Genomic DNA, 16,790 nt, shown 5'->3' on the forward strand with positions numbered 1-16,790 from the left:
ATATCCACATTGCATATGTACACTTATAAAATTGTCTACAATACAAAGTTTAACCGCCCTTGTTTCTTGGTTATTTCTTCAATAACTTCATCTGGTTCTACAACTATATCTTTGTTGATACAAAGCTGTGCTAATCCATTTAAGCATTCTTGCATCATTGTGCTTCTTAAACAGGACTTGAGGTGGTGCAATGTTGATAACGATCGCTCCGCGGTAGCAAAAGAAATAAGCAGTGTTATGAACAGGTGAAGCAGTGTGTTGATTTCTAGAAAAATGTCCCAGTTGCACTCCAAAAGAGCATCTTGTGCGGTAGTTGGTTTACTTTCTGAATTTTGCCACTTTAACTTCCACCTTGCAAATTCCCCTCGAATCACTCATTGTGGGCCAACATCGTTTTTGTAACTCTATCACATCGGAAAGATCTTCAAAAGAGGTTTTAGAAACATTGGCTGAGATCAATACTTGTATTCGTGTGCACTTTGCATCATGAGGGGCGAAACGTTCTTCAAGCTGCCAAATTATATCTTAATATATGTCTTCTGTGCGGACGTTTCTCACCATAGGGCTTTTAAACGACTGGACCGATTTTGATCAAATTTTTTGTGTGTAATTAAGTTGTGGCAAGCATGGTTTCAAAGCGCAATGGATCGAATCAGAAACGTTTTTCTTAATTAAATAATTTAAGTATTGGATGGCTATATCTCCCAAATGATTAATATTTATTTTATCCTATTCTTGAGCAAGAACTTAAATACATGTTTAATTCGTTGCCAAAGTACAATAAGAAAGCCAGCTCTGCTTTTTGTAATGAAATTTCCTACTGCGATATGTCAATTGAGAATAAATAAAATGTAGAGAGAGAGAAGCCTTTTCATTTCTTAAAAGCAACGATTTTAGATCCCGTTATATATTTTGAAGTAAAGTACTAGAAGAAATCGGGTAAACTTGTCTTCTTTTGTCGTAGTTGAATCATGGAAGTCACCGAATCATGTGGCTGGATCGGTGCTTTAGGTTTTCCTAACTAAATGATCAGAAAATACCGACCAGGCGAAATTTGTTTTCAAATCCATCTGAGTTTTGGCACCAATGTCAAGAATACTTTAAGTATTATCAAACTAATCAGTACATTATTAAAGGAAAAGATGATGGAATTTAAAGACGAAGCAAATTTCATTTTCGTCCAGATAAATTATAACAGGGTGGTTCTGTACACAAAAGATCAGTGCAGTGGAAGATCTATCTTTGGTGGAAAAAACAAATTAGGCAATATATGAAGTTTTAAAAGTTTTCGCTCAGAAGATTGGATCACTAATCGGTCGGAGTTGGCTTCAATCACTGTTCAGCTGGATTACAGTAACGTGGTAGCTTGGGGACTTTGGCTATAAACTATAGAGTTGCTTGATCATTTGTTTACATTTTAAAGTTACTGTTAATGTAATTTATTGTATTTTTTGCTTATTTGGCAAAATATTTCAAATTGCAAAGATTTGTTTTGCGTTTCTAAAGAGTTTTTAGTTATTTTAGTTGAAGAATGTGTTTATTTTACATGGGGGGGGGGGGGTGATTTTCGCTCATTCAGAGAACTAATTTTACCTTTATCATTTTTTTAAATGATATCCTTTCAATTGTTTTATTCTTTTTCATATGGGGGATATTGCAGCGGGATTTCCCATTTGTTCTAGATAGGTAGTTTGGTTTTCTCACGTAATATCTGAGGACAATTTTTATCCTTTGAGTATGGCTGAAGGAGCAAATAATGCAATCTATGAAGATCTTTCAAGTTACGCAATAAAAAATAGTCAATAGAACAACTGCTCAGTGTGCATTAGATAAAACAAGTTGTAATAAATATACGTATTCTGACACCAAGCAGCTTAAAACATTCTCTTTTTACTTTTTTTTTTCAACAAAACGGTTCAAACACTTGATAGTTTACTGAAATTTTTTAACTTATCAAGTTACAAATTTTGAACAGAACAATGTATGTCGGGTCCTCTAGTTGTCTATATAGGGAACAATGAACACATGTGCGGTCGGCCAAGCAGGCATCTTTTTAGTCCCCCCTGCAGCATTACATTTTCACCCGTCGTCAATCGTGAGTGTTTCTGTGAAAAACGAAAGTGTTGGTGAATTTGTTTTCCGAAGTTTTTCTCCTCAGATTTACTGCTTATTATCCATCTACTGTCACACAGAAGATGATACGATCTTGTTATCACTGACGCTTCAAATGAGTTCCTAACTACAGAAAAATTAAATGCCGAGAAAGAGAGAGGGGGAAGTTTTAAATGACCTCTTGTCGTCCCCGCTTACTTGGAACCACTTCGTTTTCTCAAAACGCATTCATCTTTGTTCGAATAAAAAAAAGAGTTTTTAAAAATTGTTCAAATTAGCGTTCAAGGGCATGGGCCCTGTGGCCCCCCTGGTTGTTCCCCTGTATAGAATGATCTTTTAATTTACTAAATAAACTAAGTCGAAGTGACTAAAAATGCAACCAAATTTGATTGATTTTTATACAAAAGCAGCATCATAAGTGTTTTCTGATATCAAATTCTTTTAAAATAGCAGCAAATCATCAGGCCCTGAAGTTTTTCTAGATTGACCTCCCCCCCCCCCCTAACTGTTTGGAAGTACAGTAACTTCATTAGAAGTCGCCTCTTTTTATATATTCTTTTCAACCAACTGATACAGTGACTTCAAAAATTGAATGTAAAAAAAAGAATAAAATTTAAAAAATGATGAAGGGTTACTGCCCTTCCATATTATTGCGGGCATACTGTTCCTATGTTCCTGTATTTATTCAAAATGAACCTACAGATACACATTCTTGAGTGTTATTGAGAGTAATTCTAATAATAAATACATTGAGTTTCATATGTTTATTATTAAACAAACTCCTTAATTCAAGCATTTAAAAAAATAAATAAAATTGCTTGAGTTTTGATGAATAACGTGCATCCCACTTCATTGGAATAATTTCTAAAAGAGCTTTCTTCAACATTAATCAGGACTTTAGCCTTGTTTTACGCATGCCCTTTTGCTTTTCTTGATCTGTGCATCAAGATTGTGTTAAGCAAAAAAGAACTTCTAATTTCAAGTTTCTAGAATATTCCGGGGGTTTTCTTTACGTTATTTCATTTTTTCCTTTTATTTGTAGGCTGCTCGTAGAGAGATGGAAAGACAAAGGCAACTTGAATGGGAAAAACAAAGACGTCAGGAGTTAATATCTCAACGCCAAAAAGAACAAGAAGCTGTCTGTCATTTAAAGAACTTAAACAAAAATCTTACCTTTGAATTAGAGCAGTTGGTTAGCATTTTCATTATGTATTTGTAGCATTTAGTTTTGATTTCACTAGCAATTCTTTTGCTGATATAGTTAAAATTTTTCTGTCAAGAATCAGTTTCATAACAATTTAAATTATGTATATTGATATATATATATATATATATTTTTTTTTTCAGTCAACTAAAATAAATGAATTAAATGAAAAAATTGGTGATACAAGGAAAAAAGTTACTGATTTAAAATCATCTATAGACGATATGAGAACTGAAAGAGATACTAAGTTAATGGAAATGAATAATGTCAAAGCTAAAATAAAGGTATGTTTTTACATTTCTTTTTCTAGCAAATTGTTTTGAGCATTTTTCAGTGAAGTAGAGACATTTAAAAACTACTAACTACAATTAAGGCTTGAGAGATTAATAATATTAATGCTACTCTCAGGGTGGCAACAGATCAGGGATATCAGGAAAAAAGTCGGTAACTTTTTTAATCAGAAAAATATCAAAATTTCAAAAATATTACAAAAATTCAATGAAAATTGATTAAATTAAAAAAATTTTAAAAATATACTTTTTAAGTATTTTAATTCCCGGCGCATTTTCCACCAACACCACTTTTGTTGCATTAATTGTATTTAATCCACTAAATAACTTGCACTCTTGCAGTATTATTCTACAAGTAATCCCACTTTCCCCACTTCCTCAACTTTCGTCTCTGATCTTTCGCTCTCACCTTAAGTCTCCAAAAGCCTAAAGGTTTTCAGGAGCCGAGAATTAAACTATTTGCAGGAACCTTCTGCTCATTTGTAATTAAGTGACTGTCAAACTGCAAGCAAAATAGACTTTCAAGTTGGTCCCTATCTTTAAACTAGTATTATAGAAACTTAAAAAGCATCTGAGAGAAAATTAAATGCATGATATTCAGGTTTTAATCTTAAATTAGAAAACCAGAATTCATTTATTAAAACTTTTCAAAATATAATGTATGTAAAAAAGAAAGTAAATAATAAAAAAGAAAAATGGCTGCAAGAAGCTTAGTAATAAATTTTTTCAAGCAATAAATAATGAATAAACAACATTTTTTAATAATATCCAGCAACTGCTACCCAAACTGGTTTCTGTTTAGAGATTAATTTTTAAACTTTGGCCCAAAACTTCAAAATATCATCATAATTTCTTCTTTGAGTATATATGTATTTTTTTTAATTAAAAAATTAGCATCAATGTACTGTAGGAAATATACCCTTTTACAAATATCAATAAGTTTTTTAAAATGCATTTAATATAGAATGAAATTGTGCTTTTTAAAGAATCTTTAAAGTAATTGTTAATAGAATTAAATTTCTTGAAAATAGAATTATTTTTATGTTTTTAACTTTTCATTTAAATCAGTTTATAATAATCATTATTATTGAAAGCGTTTTGTTTATATAAATGAGTATTTTATTTGTGCTGAAAATAATTTTAAGATAATTCATTATTTTTTATGTATCCAAAAATGTTTTATTCAATAAAGTATAACAAACATGTGATCTTTATTTAAAATATTTTGTCTTTACCGATGTTGAATACATATGTTGTGATGTGTTTTTATTTAATATATATTTCCTTTAGGAAATGAATGATCGACTTTTAATTTTATCTCAAGAAAAAATAAGCATGAAGCAACAACTCTCTTCAGTTATACCAGCTAATCCTATAAGTATGTCCCTTTTTATTTTCAGCACGAATTGTGTATAAGATGTATTCCTTTTTTTTTTTTTAGAATGTTTTTTTTTTTTTTTTTGAAGTGAAACTTCTTATGCTAGGGCTTTTGAAGTTCTGGTCCGCAACCTTTTTGTGTGACAAAAGGTCTCACATGTACTCCTCTCGCTTTCTTTCTTTCTTGTTGTGGCTGTACTATATTTAGACAACTTGGCAGCACAGAGTACAGCTGTTGGTTATTAACACAGCATCCATTGAAAGTATTATGTATAACCAATGCATTTTGAGTATTGATTAGTGTTCTCATTGTTCATAATCTGTTTTCTTCATCGAAAGATACAATTTTGTTGTGTAGCCTAAGTCAGGTGCAGAAAGAACAAGAACATGGCATTAGAAAAAACATGCGGGTGAAGTGACCGTTGAGAATAACCACACGTCAGGGACTATCAGCTGATGCAGTTTTCTCACGGTTCATAGAAAATTTAGAAACAAGGTTTCATTACTTATTTTTGTTATTAAAAATCATGCCATGAAAGTTTTCCGCGTTTTCGCGGAATTCCGCTTTTTCGAAAGCTCTCCGCGCTGTTTCTGAGATTGATGCAAATCCGTCGAGAACTCGTGAGTGGAAATAGGGGGGGGGGGGGGGTCTGCGACGTAAGACAATCTCTAACTTCCGTGTATCGCGGATGCCACCGCGGTAAATCTCCTAGCGATAAGAGCAGCTCACGTACAGAGCAAAGGCGGGGTTACTTTCGTTCGGTCCAATGACGATCTTCTCCCGTCGCGCATTTTCGAAAGGGAAAGAAGGCTTGCGTTCGTTTATAGACCGATGGCTACCGGTCGGTTGAATAACGTTGCTGTATTGCTCTAGCATGCGCTGACGTCATTAGCTGTCATGTGATCAACCGACCAGTAGCTACCGGCCGAGGTCGGCAAAGTCTCGAAGGCGATAGCAGTCTAGCAAAAGTGTCCATTCAAATAAATAACTGTAACTTGTACTTTCAGTGCGATGTTATGATTGCTTAGCTTGTGTTGGTGCACATGCAGTTGGAATTAATTATTCGTTTTCATTCATAAAGTGAAGCTGTAACGAGCATGTGCCTTTATCCATCATCATGAATATCTTAACAGTTAATAAAGAGCATAAAGCGCATGAAATAGATGGTGGTGAGAAGAATAAATTTAAGTTTTCTTGGTTAGAAAATAAATTAAAAATATAAGTAAAAGATGAAGAATATGAAGTTACTCTGAAGGATTGCATACAAAAGATCGATGTTAGTGGCAAAGGGAAATGCGAACTGTGCAGAGAACAATAAATTGTCCCTAATTTTATGAATTTCCCTAAGTATCATTTATCTCTTCCATCATTATTTATTGGTTGTTTTTCATATTCAAGAATTTTTGTCTTCATTAAGTGTTTTTATTCTAAAGATTTTTTTTTCTACAACATAAGGGAAAAATTCATATGGAAACTTAGTGTGTTTTATGACTATAATACATTCAAGATGTTTAGCAAATTTTTCTTTACATAAATTATGAAATAATCATTAATCAGTGGTTCTCAAACCCAAAGACTTTGTTCTAATTGAGGAATATTTCTGGAAATAAAAGTAAGCATTTTTTTTTTTTTTTGTCTTATTGGATTTATATTTACACAAGTAATTTTGTAAATGCATTTATTGATGTCTGTATGCTCATTTTTTATAGTATGTGCGTTCGGTGTGATATTTTTAGTGTTCGCGAAAAGTTCAGCTTTTTTTGTCAGCTGGCACTTTCATGCCTGAAAAATGGATAATCTCTTCTTAAGAATGAAGATGTTGATGCACGGTGACACATATCAGTAAAATTTTATATAAATAAATTATAAACATAGTCTATGCTATTCGAAAGTGATTGATGAATAATTAAACCCTGTGATACAATGGTTTCACTCGTATTGTGTGTCTTTGTGGCATACCCTGGTTTTTTAGAAGCATATTTCTACGTTTATAATAAATACTTTTGATTAGATGTTTAGTAAATACATCAATGTACATTAATTGATAATGTTTTTAGTTATTTAAATTGTGAACATTTTTTAATTTAAAAAAAAATACGATTTTTTTCATATTCAAATATATGAAAGAAGTTCTTTATCAAATAGTTGGGAAGCTTTCACACCACATGTAGTCTAAGTCAAAACAAGTAACTAAGTCCCCTCTCTCTACTGTTGTTCTAAAAAGTTATAGATGATCTATGTAAGCAATGACTATTTAAAATAAAACTTCATACTTAAAACCTCAGAAATTGTGCGTACTGCAGTTAGTTTCTGCAATTTCTCATAGTCAATTTAACACTAGAAATGCAGCGATCTATGTACCTAAAAATACGTTTGGTTTCATTTTGGGGAAAAAACCCGGCTTAGTTTCCTACATAATGTCAATTTTAAAAATGAACTAATTTAAGATAATTACTCTTTATTTGAAAAAATAGAGAGGTTTTTAATCTATATCTTTTTTCAAAGTATCCTTATTAAGTAATACATTTCAATAAAAACTGAACAATTATTGAAATATTACTTTTACTTTCATTTTTTTTTTGAACTAATTTAGCTTCAAAAGATGATTTTTGCACTAAAAACAGAATTTATGTAATTTATTTTTATTTAATTTATTTTTAAATTCTTAATTTTAACTTGGTAATATTTTGATTTAAGTTATATTTTCTCTTTTGTTTCAGGTGATTCATATAATTCGGTAATGCATAGTTTTAGTAATAAACAAGCCATATTAAATCAATTGCAAAACAACTTAAGCAATATTGAAAGTGAAACATCCCAAAAGCAGAAAGATATTGAAAATAATACTGATCAAATAAAGGTATTTCTGCTTTTTTTCCCTCTTTCTCTCTCTGTCCTGGTATAATTTAATCTTTAAGTTAGATAATTTTCTGTTGTAAAAATTTAATCAAAATATTACTGAATTATTATAGGAGCTTAAAGAAAAACTTCAAGATATTGTAGAAAATTACAAAAATCTTTATTCTCAATATGAAGAGAAAAAAGTCATTTTCTTGGAGGAGAAGAAATCTAGAGACGGTACGAATGCTGTTTTAGGAAATAATACAGGTAAGTGAAGAACAAAGTTTATATGTGTATGTGTATATATATATATATATATATATTGAAAATATAATAAAGAGGAAAAAAATTAGAATACCATAAACCACAAGGCCAAAGATGCACAAAGCAACTAAACAAATAAGCCGGGTAAATATAAACATCAATAAAACGACAAGCAGACAAGGTTACAACATAAATAAATGGCAGAGATGAAGCCAGAACTCTTCAGCAGAGTGGAAACTTCATCCTATGGTCAAAAAACCAAAAAATTATACTGAAACTAATTGTAGGATGTCATGTTCCGAAAAAGCTAGCATTCCGGATTACATTGGGTTAAATGCACCACATGTGAAAAATGAATGCAGATTTTTGGAACTAAGAACCTAAAACAAAGCATTGGGGTTTCGTCTCGGACATTAGAAGCCAAGGCTATCAATAATGTACCTCCACCGTACCGCCAGCGAAAAATCAAAAGTCTTACCTATGTGTCGGGGTGAAAATTTCAATCCGTATTCATCAATTCAATTTTCGTGCCAGTCGATAAAAATAAAATCAAAACAAAACCAATTAGCTGAATAAAAAATAAACAAAAGGATCATTAAATAAATTCGGTCCAAAAACATTCCAAAAGGTCAACCGATCTTTTCCCTCCTCTCTCTTCTGCTTTAACTCTTTGCTGTTTGTATTATTTCTGAACGGAATTCCTCATACTTCAATCAGGGTTGCCACGCACCTGGAAAATATGGAAAACCTGGAATTGTCAGGGAAAAAGAAACACCTAAAATGGTCAGGGAAAGTCATAAATTATTGAAATTTCTGCAAATGTCAGGGAATGTCTCGCAATTTTTGCATCTGATGGGTGAAACTGCTGCGTAAAAATGTGGAAGTGCAGTAAATGTTGCATTCCAGATAAGCGAATTTTCCTGATAGTTGAGAGGAAGAAAATTCAAGCTCATTTTTAAGTACTAAATGTAATAAGCAAAACGAATAAATAAATAAATTTTTGAAAAAAAACCATACATAAATTATGAAGCTCTGATTTATATCATTACATTTTATTTTGCTTCTTTTGGAAAAAAATCAAGCCATACATTACTAGTATTTTTCACAAAGTATGTGTGGTCGTACTAGCATTTTAGTATTCTTTCTACTTTTTTTTCTTCCTTTTTCGTGAAATGAATGATCATAAAAATTTAAAGCCTTAAAATTTTAGCTTTTATAGGCTAAAACTTGTTTTTTTTTTTTCTTTTTTTTGGAAACATGCCAACATTTTGAAAGTGACTTTGCCGAAAATTGCTTAGTGTGTTTGAGATTTCAGTCCATATGCATCCTTCAAGTTTTTCCATCATTTCAGTGGTTGAAAGTTATTTTAATTAATTCTGGATTAAAAGGACTTTATATATTTATTTTTACAAACTTTAACTATTATTGATTTTAGCACTCTTAGCTTCCTTAAGAGGTTTTCCACCTCCAGCTCAGTCACTCCTATGCCGGGGGTGATGAGTGCTAAAAAGCACGGAACTGCAATCCTCGGCTGGAATTGACTGAGCTGGCGGTGTATTTCACGTATTATTGAGTTAATTAACAATTATATATTTTTTTGTGAAAATACTGAATTGAAAAAATGAGCATTTAATTTTTTTAGTTCTTTATTTCCTTTTAAAACTAAGGATTTGCAAAAAATCTTTTGAAAACAAAAATGAAAGTCCACTTTAGAAGAATAGTAATAATTTTCCATATTCTTTTGTATTAAGAATACGAATTTTAAATTGAATCATCATTGCAGAGAATATTTATAGCATATATTGTTATTTTTGAAACACAATGAGCTATGATTTTTATAGATCCTTGCTTGCCAAAGAAAGATGTTACGATTTTATCACAATGCAGATAATTTTTTCCCATGTTTATGTTACAGTCGAGAATAGTGGCAATGTCAATGTTTTTGGAAACATCCATCGTGGTTTTTGTTAAAACATTGATGTTTAAATTTTGAACATCTTTTTTTTTTTTTTTTTTAAACATCAATGTTTTTTAAAAATATGTCACACCACTTGTTGAGAGTTTAGTATCAACAAGGGCATATTGGTCAAAAATTTGAAAGAAAAGTCTTGTAGCATTATGGACTGACGGAATGCTGTTATTCTTGCTGCAAGGAGGAAGGGAGACTTAAATCAAATGAGATTTCTTATAATATGCTCAGTTATGCTAGAATGGTCCCTAGTACATATCATTATGCAATAGGAAAAGTTGCAACGTAAGAAAAAGAGTTTTAAAAAAAAAGTGCTAAGAAAAAATTTTGAGTAATAAAAATTGCATTGAAAGGGAAACAAAATTTTGCAGAACATAATTGCAGAGATTTAAAAATGAAAGTATTAATTGGAAATATCTGGTCTTTCAAAGCATTTGTAGTTAATATCTGGGTTAAGACAAATTTGAAATTTGATAACAATTATCGATAATGTTTTAAAGCATTTTTTGGTTAATAAGTTAGGTTTATTTACAGTAAAAATTATATTGTATTGATATTAAATAACGTAAGTTGACATACATTATCCTGGAATTTTTCCTAAAATCGACTGGAAAACCTGGAAATGTCAGGGAATTTCATTCTTGAACTTCTGTGGCAACCCTGTTCAATATTCTTCTGAATATTGATCATTTAGTGTAAAACTCTAAAATGTATATATATTTTTTTATCCTTACATCAATAGCATCCAGACTCATACTGCTATGGTTTATCTGTAATTTCTATGGAATTTTGTGCCTTACTATAGGTTACACAAGTGATAATCCATTCTATGGAAAATTCTGGTTTCAATTGTTTTGGATTTAAGATTCATTTAAAAAGTTAAAAACTAATTTTAATTTATATTTTTTTTTAACTGCATGTTTTTTCTTTTTGTTGGGGACAAAAGTCAATAATGTTCTAATTTTCCTAAACTTCTTAATTTTTGAAAACTGTCCTACAGTTTCTAATATTTTGAACTTTGTCCTAAATATCCTAAAATTTTCATCGTTTTCCTTTGCATATTTGACGGAAAAGAGAAATTATTGAAATAAATTCACTTTTTGTACTAGCCCTTTTCACATATCATGTAAATGTCGCAATTCCTGTTGTCACATGTAGCACTTGTTTGTGGTGCTTATCTCTGAATAACTGCATGTTGTATGATGTAACAGTCGATTTGTCTCTGCAATGGCAAACAAAAATCTTGAAAATTGGACTCTATCTTTTTAATGAAAACATTAAAGCAATCTTAAAGCACTGGACCAAATAGTATGATGTGGAGAAAAGATGGCATTTGAAACATATTACTGCATTGTATCTTAACTGAAAAGAAAAGTTTAAAATTGAAACATGTACCATTAAACAAAAATAAAAAGTTTGATTAGCCATAAAACATTTGAACACTGCAGAAAGTTTCTTTTTTTTTTCTTTTCATAAGATGAAACGAAATGTGTCACTCATGAGGATATAAATTTTGTTTTCACAAATAGTTTTTTTTTTTTTTTGGGGGGGGGGGGTACAAATTACGTTTGACTAAGACTAACTTTGAACTCCAGCTGCCATGCTTAATCCTTCAGTTTAAATGTGTCTGTTGTGTTAATTATTGGACCAATGCTCTGAATTGAGCAAAACATTGTTTCTTTTCACAGATCAATTATATTCACTGATTATACAATTGCAGTGTAAATTCAATTAACTTGTAGGTAGCAGTTCAACTTTTCCTGAGATAAACATTTTTTAAAATCTCATTTAAAGTGGGGGGGTGGGGGTGTAGTCAGTGGCGCCGACTCCATGGGGCTTGAGGGGGCCCGAGCCCCCTCAAAAAGTTTTTTGAGGGGGCAGAGTCCCCCCAATAATTTAAGAAAATTATTAGTTATTTAATACTTTCTAAACTCACAAATTTGTTCCAGTATTTTTTATTTTCCTTGTTTGAAGATAGTTACCTTGTAAAATACATTCAGTAATGAGTTACAACAAATAATTTTTAGGATAAAAAGTATGTCAACTGAAAACGAGTGGTGTGAATAATGATAGTGTTACGGTGCTGCGAGCACTTAGAATTTGTCCCAGTGTGCGAACCTGCGGATAGTCTGTCCGATTAACAATGGGGAAGAAGTGATTGAACAACTTGGCTGTTCTTAACCGGCGATATAATTTGGATGAATTGGATATTCGACCAGTCGTCGACGACTTCAAATTCGGTAATCTAGTCAGGCGGTCGACATTTGCACCTTTCTATTGACAGCTCTAATATTGGTATTTAAAGCAATTTTAAAAATCTCTGTAAAATAGAGAATTAACTACATACAGAATGTTGGATTTAAAATTTCAAAATATTAGTACTATTTTATTACCGTATTACTATAGTACTGCATTAGTTATTTTCAAATACTTCAATATTTTTGGGTATGATAAGACCCAATAAAAACCAGCTATTTACATACTATATTAACTTTATTAAACAAATTAACTGTGGGATATTATTTTTATTTAATGAACTCTGAGCCTTATTAAAAGCAAGTTTAAATTAGCTATTTCACTCATTATTCAAAGTGCGACAGCAATATCTTATGCTTTATTTTTTAATGATAATTTAAGATTTATTTAAGTATAATTTCAATCTTTTATATATATATATGTATTCACTATTCTGTAATAGTATAAAAACAAAATTATTATGCTATAAATTAAATTAACTTTTTACGAAAATAACATACATGAGGGGGGAGGGGGTTTTGTGTGTGTGTGTGTTTAAAAGTCAAAACATGTGTCGAGTTAGCGAGAGTAGAGTTTTCGGGGTTCTAATGTTGATAACAAATTACTCTAAAATGCTTAAAAAACTGTAAAACTTACTTTTTCCATCTCCAATTTAGAAAATTTCCTGGGGTTAAATCCGCGGTATATCCCCCACCCTCCCAATATTTTTTGTATTTAAGCGCACTGGGAGTACTCTTCCATGCAAGTCAAGCCCTACCTTATATCAATGCCTAGCCACGGAACTGCACAACTTCCCCCAAAATAGAACTGTAAAAATATCCCACATTGAAGACAAGTGACATGATCTAATTGAACCAGAAAATTTGTATACAAAATCTTAGATTGACTTTGAAAACGCCATGTCACATATTGTTTGTTTGTATAAATCATATACACCAGAAAATATGTAAATTGGCATTTTCAAGGTTCAAAAAATCTTAACTTATTTTTTTGAAAAGTGGGGCGGGGGGACGCCATGGGATTACATAACCCCTGGATCACCGGTGCAGTCTAGCCCCCTCAATAATTTTTGCAAGTCGGCGCCCCTGGGTGTAGTGCATACTGAAATTGACAAAAATGCTTAATTGCAATCAGTTTATACAAATATATAATTTTTAAAAACTGTTAAAAAGTTTTCAAAACTACTGAAATCAATAATGAGAGGTCTGTCACTATAACTTCTGTTACTATCCAAATCATACCGCAACATCCTTGCCTGCAAATGGCATAGGGTTTTTTAAATGTTGTACAGCTATGTAATAGTAGAATGTACAGTTGAATTTAAACTATGTAATGAATTGATTTGTTTTCCTTTCTTTTTTAAAGTTTCCAGGTATGCAGAATAACTGGAGGTGTATTTAATATATTAAATGTTATCATTGATAAAGCATTCCATCTCAGTTCAGTGCATGTCTTAGAAATATGTTTTTGATTTATATGAAAACAAAAAAACTAAAACCCAAATTCTGTTTTTAGAATTTGGAAACAATGCTTGGGTTCCTAATGATACTGGTACCACAGCTGCATGGAATGGTTCGTTTTTTTTTTCTTTTCCTTCTTCTTTTTCTTAAAGAACCATTTAGAGCAACATTATAAAGCATTTTTAAATCTTTGGTATCTCATTAAATCATTGTTGATAATGTATCAAATTGAAATTGAATTTTTTTTTTCAAGTTTTAAATACTGACTGGAAGTTGCAACACAAGCTAGCTTTCTCTTTTACCTTAAACAAAAAGAAAAGTATTATTATTTCTACTTTTGATTTATTAAGTAACTAGCTGCATTGCCTAGCTTTGCACAGTGTACCTTGAAAATAAAAGTTATGTCAAGTGACATGTTTTCAGCAATTAGGCTTCAATTGGAGGAAGAAAGAAACAAAAATATTATAAAATTTCCTGTCAAAATAATCATTTTTCAAGAAAGTAAAAATAATCATTCTTAAAGAAAGAAAACGGCAAATCAAAATTCCTGAATAAATTAAACGCAACCCTCCATAAATACAACTGAAATCCTAAGAAAGAAAGAAGATAAATTGCCAAATAATAATCTAAAGGGGACATTTTTACCTCAAAACAAACAAGAAGTTCTGTCTAGAACTAGACGAGCCTACTTTCCCGTATACCCATACTACTTTCTAGTACCTGATCAATATTCTTAAAAATAGCTAAAATTGCAAATTTTTTTAAACATATTTTTAAAACACTAAAAGCTGATTTCTAGGTATAAAATATTCCTCACTCATCTAAAAAAACTAGATGCGTAAAAAAAAAGCAGCAACTTTTAAACAAAGCAGCTAATACACTTTTTTCCATTAAAAAATCTTTAACAGCTTTCAAAACAAAAAAGTATTAATTACAATTAATAAGCTCATTAAAATAAATTCATCATATCAAAAAAAAATCGTTTCTTTTTCCCCTGTTGCCAAAAACAAATTTTTAAATGAATTAATGCATTTACCAAAATAAATAAAAACAATAAAATGTCAACTTACAGAAATAATTTTCATTGTCAAAAAAAAAAAAAAAATCGTCTGCGCATATCTTTATGTAGAAACATAAATGACTTCAAGTTTATTCGCCGAAAACTGAAGATCTAAATTAAGATTTAGCGTATAAATAAAAACAAGTCAGAACAACAATAATTATTTCACAGTCAAAACCATAGCTGCGGAGTCGGAGTCAATCTCATTTTTGTTGGCATAAATTTAGGTTAAGTTTAAAATCCAGAAGTTAAGATATTTAAACTAAGCCAACATTAACTGGCCGTGTAATGTCAAGTTGGAGACAAGCAAAAAACATGTTTCAGAAAAATACATTTATTAAATATGACTAGAATAACATCCCCATAAAATACACCCCCAAAATATCATAACAAAAGTGGTTCCAGAAAATAAAGAGAAATGTCACCAAAACGTCGATGCAATCGCTTGCCACTCCGAAGGATCAGCTTGAAGACTCACAAAGGTCCGCCGAATCACACTTCAGGAATGTCCATACTGAACAGGCAACATTACACAATTCGTTGATCGGTGAGCATCTCAGGTAGACACGTGGAACTCACATCCCCGACATTTTAATTGGCCGGACACAACACAACAGGTTCTTCACCTGGACTCACTAATTCCAGGACTTGGAAGATTAAACATCACATACCACAAAAACCCCCGCTAGCATCGCGGGGAAAACCCCCCCCCCACACGTGAGCCGGACTAGGCTTCACGATCAGAACTAACCACTGGGGATCGTTGAAAGAAGAAAAACGAGAGCAGAGCAAGTGATCGCTGCCACTCACCACAATATATATGTTTTATCAACCAATGAGATTCCATGCCTCGATGACGTCACCACACTAACTTCTACTTCGACCATCACTCATTTGCATATTCCACTGCCGCGAATATTCGTACTCCTCTCCACAGCACGTGCGGTCAACAAGTGGAATTAATTCGAGTCGATCAGGTGACAACTCAACTTTTCTGAATCGACACATCGAGACATGCAATCTCCGATGGTTTCAGTAAACAGTCGCCATTAATTATGGCGTGGGGGAATCGTCGATTGAAGTGTTAGCACCAACTAGTTGACAGGTTCTACTTTTACCAGACTGGGCTTAAAGTAGGTACACTTAACTTTAAATTATTTTCTTTAAATTATCGGCTGTGGACCGAGAATAAAAAATAAAATAAAATAATATTTTATGCTAACAAATTCCCCCCTTCTCGGTTACACAGCACGATACACTTCAAAACGACATGAAAACTGACATATTTCAAACAACAATTAAAAAAAAATTTTTAAACACTTTTGAGAAACATTGAAAAAATTTACACATTTGAATATTAAACTTTTACATTTTCATAATTACCAAAAATGAGTTTGCACATTTTTTTCAATGTACCCCGAGTCAGAGGCTTGGTAAACGTATCCGCAGGATTTTCTGCGCTTTTCACATATTTTAATTCAAATGTATTTTCCTCTACTAAGTTTCTCAAAAAATGATATCTGACATCAATATGCTTTGTTCTGGAATTTTCTATAGGGGAATTTGAAAATTCTATTGCAGCTATATTGTCACAATTAATTACAGACCCGTTAAATTTATATCCAGCTATTTCAAAATGTGATGTTTCTTCTAAAATTCTTTTTAACCACACCACCTCTTTTGCGGCTTCTGTCAAAGAGATATACTCAGCTTCCATGGTGGACAATGAAACACACTTTTGTTTAAATGTTCGCCAGATAATAGGTACTTTGTCAATATAAATAATAATTCCCCCCATCGAAATCCTATCGTCCCTATTTGCAGCATAGTCTGAGTCAGAAAAACCATTGATTTTAATTTCATTTATTGCAGATAGACTTAATTTATAATAATTTGTATATTTTACATAACCTAAAAGTCTTAATAAACACTGCCAATGTCTTTTACCCGGATTTG

At 31.6% G+C, this 16,790-nt stretch overlaps 1 protein-coding gene across 1 annotated transcript in view; it reads left to right on the forward strand.

The window, feature by feature from the left end:
- The window catches only part of LOC129216044 (intersectin-1-like), a 178,647-nt gene that overhangs the window by 47,987 nt on the left and 113,870 nt on the right, over window positions 1-16,790 (forward strand). The window contains exons 11-16 of the mRNA XM_054850189.1: window positions 3,155-3,304; window positions 3,460-3,600; window positions 4,897-4,984; window positions 7,705-7,844; window positions 7,957-8,092; window positions 13,830-13,886. Of these exons, the coding sequence (XP_054706164.1) occupies window positions 3,155-3,304; window positions 3,460-3,600; window positions 4,897-4,984; window positions 7,705-7,844; window positions 7,957-8,092; window positions 13,830-13,886 (712 nt within the window). The remainder of the gene's footprint in view (window positions 1-3,154; window positions 3,305-3,459; window positions 3,601-4,896; window positions 4,985-7,704; window positions 7,845-7,956; window positions 8,093-13,829; window positions 13,887-16,790) is intronic.

This window comes from Uloborus diversus, chromosome 2, assembly GCF_026930045.1.
Source record: "Uloborus diversus isolate 005 chromosome 2, Udiv.v.3.1, whole genome shotgun sequence".
Lineage (NCBI taxonomy): Eukaryota > Metazoa > Arthropoda > Arachnida > Araneae > Uloboridae > Uloborus > Uloborus diversus.